This window comes from Lipotes vexillifer, unplaced genomic scaffold (assembly GCF_000442215.2).
Source record: "Lipotes vexillifer unplaced genomic scaffold, Lipotes_vexillifer_v1.1 scaffold74, whole genome shotgun sequence".
In the NCBI taxonomy this organism is placed as follows: Eukaryota; Metazoa; Chordata; class Mammalia; order Artiodactyla; family Lipotidae; genus Lipotes; species Lipotes vexillifer.
In genome coordinates, this window is record NW_006776983.1 from 1375621 (window position 1) to 1379569 (window position 3949).

Consider the following 3949-nt stretch of genomic DNA (forward strand, 5'->3'; position numbering starts at 1 on the left):
CTGGCACTGAGGAGGCAGGCGTGCTGTGTCACAGCCCCTGCTGCACTGTCTTCATGCTAATTCCCTCTGAATGGGTCCAAAGCCACCCCCAAGCCCCCTGCCAGCCCCCCAGCCTCTCCACCTGTAGCTTCAGGCACATGAGACCCAGACCCGGGCTGGCAAGGGTTCCGGCAGCGGGCCCTGCCACCCAAATACCAAATGTTTGCGTGCGTGTTTACGTCTCCGCTGGCAATTGGGGTGGAGTGGGGGGGCAGACACCCAGCAGCTGGCAGCTCCCTCTCCCGTAAACAAGAACATGTGACTCTCCCACCTCCTTGCCCGGCAGAGCCAAAGAGCAGGGGAAAGGAGCTGCCGCAGCTCAAAGAAGACCATGCGGAGCACTTCCCGCACCAGAGGGCCAGACTTCACCTTCGTCCCTGGAGAATCTTCTCCCCAGGGGCCAGCCCAGCTGGCAGGAAGGGCAGCAGCTGCTCCAGACTCACTCCGGTGTGTCTCACATCCCTGCCTTTCCCAGCAGCAGCTACTTGGAGACTGACCCCTCATCAGCCACCCCCGTGGCTGCCACGGTTCCTGCCGCCTCTAAGATGTGCCCCGGTAACTGGCTCTGGGCCTCGGTGACATTTATGGCCCGCTTCTCCCGGAGTGGCTCGAGGTCTCCTGTTCGCACGAGAGGGGCCCTGGAAGAGATACCAGCTGTCCAGCATCCCTTCCTCAACGTCTTTGAGTTGGAGAGGCTTCTCTACACGGGCAAGACAGCCTGTAACCACGCCGACGAGGTCTGGCCAGGCCTCTACCTCGGAGACCAGTATGTACCCAGCAGACTGGGACCACAGCTGAGTGTGTGTGTGTGTGTGTGTGTGTGTGTGTGTGTGTGTGTGTGTGTGTGATGTGCAAAAAGAAAGCAGAAGAGTGGCAGAGAGGCGCTGAGTCGTGCTGTTGGTTCCACGTGGAGGATGGAGGGGACGGGGTGCATGGGCAGAGTGGAGGAGGGTTTGGGGGAGTTTGGACAGGATTATTGATAGACCCAACCCTGGACAGACAGACTCTGTTCAAGTAATCATATCGTTCATTTAGCAAAATGTATGATTGCGTGCCAGTGCTAAGGGCTGGACATTTAGATGACTTCTCTGACCTTCCACCTATTGTGCCCTGAGAAAAGGCCATCACTGGGGCTGGGAACAGTGGTTAGTGAGGCGAAAGGTTGACCAAGCCAAGCTGCAGAGTGCGCAGAGGCTCACTCAGGTGCGTGGGGTCGAGGGAGAGAAGGGCGTCAAAGGAAGAGGAGGCCCCACTTGTCTCTCCCAAGGGCTTTAGAGGCTACAAGGAGTTTTTCACATGCCTTTTCTCTCTTAATCTTCACGACAGCCTTGTGAGGTAGGTACCACTATCCCCAGGTTACAGAGGAGGCATCGGAAGCTCAGAGAAGTTGGGACTGGCCCAAGGTCACACGGGTCGTAAGTAGCAGAGCCAGGACTTGGAGGTTCAAGTTCAGGGCTCTTTCTGCTTGAGGAGTTGGCGCTGGACAGGGCGTTTGATATGATCATGTTGGCTGAGCTGAGGGCTACGGGCCACAGGAACATCTGAAGGTGACCTCCACCACAGGGTAACCATGAGCGTGGAGTAACTGGCAAAACACAAGAAGATTCTGGGCGTCAGAGAGTCTAAAGTAACGGGGGGACGGGACTTACCTGGGGGTCCAGTAGTTAAGGCTCTGCGCTTCCACTGCAGGGGGCTCGTGTTCAACACCTGGTGAGGGAGCTAAGATCCCATATGCAGCACAGCGTGGCCAAAAAATTAAGATTAAAATTAAAATTAAATTAAATTTAAAAAAAAAAGGTTAGCAGGACATTAAATGTGAGCTGGTCCAACAACCCATCCAATGTTCAGATTCGCTCTGCCACTTCCAGCCCCTATCCATTGGCTTCCTCTCTCTAGTTGAATACCCTGGTGTGAAGAAAGTCCCTCTGTCCCAAGGCGCCCCAATCTTTCTCCAGCTAGATTCCACCGTCGGTAGGTACTTCCTTACATGTAGCACAAACCCTGTCAATCCTTTTCCCGGATCAAGTAAAGTCCTTCTGCCTCAGAGCATCCTTTCAATATGTTTTCATGGCTGTTGTTTGCCCATCTCTCAGTCTCCCCTCCTCCAGGCAGAATCTCCCCAGGACTCCCCACCTTTGCTCCAGGATGAGACTCTGGCTCATTGCCTATCTCGGGTCCTCAGGAAGTGAGGTGGAGGCCTGGAGACAACGACGTTGGCCGGGCAGAGGTCGGGACCCCCCGCCCAGCTCCGCGCCCCCCTAACCTCCACTCCTCAATGCAGGGAAATAGCCAACAACCACCGGGAGCTCCGTCGCCTGGGCATCAGCCACGTCCTCAACGCCTCTCACAGCAGGTGGCGAGGGACACCCGAGGCCTACGTGGGGCTGGGCATCCGCTACCTGGGTGTCGAGGCCCACGACTCGCCAGCCTTCGATATGAGCGTCCACTTCCAGGCGGCCGCCGACTTCATCCACCGGGCACTGAGCCAGCCGGGAGGTAGGGGGGGAGCAAGGAGGAGGGAAGGACCAACAGACAATGGGTTAGAGAACAGCCCAGGGGTCTGGGTGTGGAGAGAGAGAGAGACCTGAATGATGTGATAAAATGCTCAGGAAAGGAAACTATTCTCTCAACCATCTTTTCAAGGCAGTCCATTAAAAGAAGGAAATAATCCAAAATGTTGAGACAGTGGAAAGTTGCACCTGGGTGGTGAGATTATGGGCGATATATTTTTCAATTGTTGGCTTCTTTATATATTTCTATACTTTCTAATGATTTCTACCTTGAACCTGTCTTGCTTTAGTGATCAGGAAAAAGAAAAAAAATATATATATATATATATAATACATTGGGACTTCCCTGGCAGTCCAGTGGTTAAGACTCCACGCTTCCAATGCAGGGGGTGTAGGTTTGATCCCTCGTCAGGGAACTAAGATCCCAAATGCCAAAGAACGTGGCCAAAAAAAATTTTTTTTTAATTTTTAATAGGAAAAAAATATATTAATCATCCACCCCAAAGTGAATGGGAGATTGAGGAAGGACCCAGTTAGACATAAAGGGTCTTCCATGGACGCACTCAGCACATACAGAAGGAAGCCCAGCTCGGTGCAAAGCTCGGTTTTGCGTTAGTGATGAGCCTCTCCCTTCGAGCCCCTTTTGGGCTTATGGATGCTGCGCTGCTGCAGCCTCTCCATCTCATCCCGTCCAGGCTCCCCCCTTGGCCAGGACCTGGGTTCTTACCGTCACCCGTCTGTGCGTCCATGCATCTCTGCTTACCTGTCTACCTCCCCACCGGTCCGTGGGGCCCCCTCCCCAGCCTCCTCCAGCCCGCCGCGAGGTCCCCAGCCATCTCTCGTGTCTGTGTTCACAGGGAGGATCCTGGTGCACTGTGCCGTGGGCGTGAGCCGCTCGGCCACTCTGGTGCTGGCCTACCTCATGCTGTACCACAGCCTCACCCTCGTGGAGGCCATCAAAAAAGTCAAAGACCACCGAGGCATCATCCCCAATAGGGGCTTCTTGAGGCAGCTCCTGGCCCTGGACCGCAGGCTGCGGAAGCGTCTGGAGGCGTGAGGGGGCAGAGGGAGGGAGGGAGGTCAGGCCAGGCCTATGGGTCCCTGGATCCCAGCTGGAGAGTGGAGGCCCAGGGCACAGGTTGGAGGCGGCCCAGCGAACCCATCCTCTCCTGAGAGGGCTGGGACCAGTGGCCCCAGGCCACAGCTGCTGTCTATCCAGGGGGGATGGGGTGAGGTTGGGCAGTGTGACAGTCACCCAGGAGGGAGCTGGCCAGGGAAGGAGGCAGGTAGGCTGCAGGTAGAAGACAGTCCTGGATCCCAGCCAGGGGGGTCCCGGCGATTCACAGCCCCCCTTTGTGCTCAAGTGCTCCCCTTGTCCGCATATCAGAACAAAAGGACCA

The 3949-nt window shown here is 55.8% G+C and overlaps 1 protein-coding gene across 1 annotated transcript; it reads left to right on the plus strand.

Moving 5' to 3' along the window:
* Window positions 1-584: 584 nt before the first annotated feature.
* Window positions 585-3606, plus strand: DUSP26 (dual specificity phosphatase 26). The gene is made up of 3 exons (XM_007450746.1): window positions 585-805; window positions 2321-2535; window positions 3407-3606. Exons 1-3 carry the CDS (start codon window positions 585-587, stop codon window positions 3604-3606), a joined length of 636 nt encoding a protein of 211 aa, XP_007450808.1.
* Window positions 3607-3949: the final 343 nt, after the last annotated feature.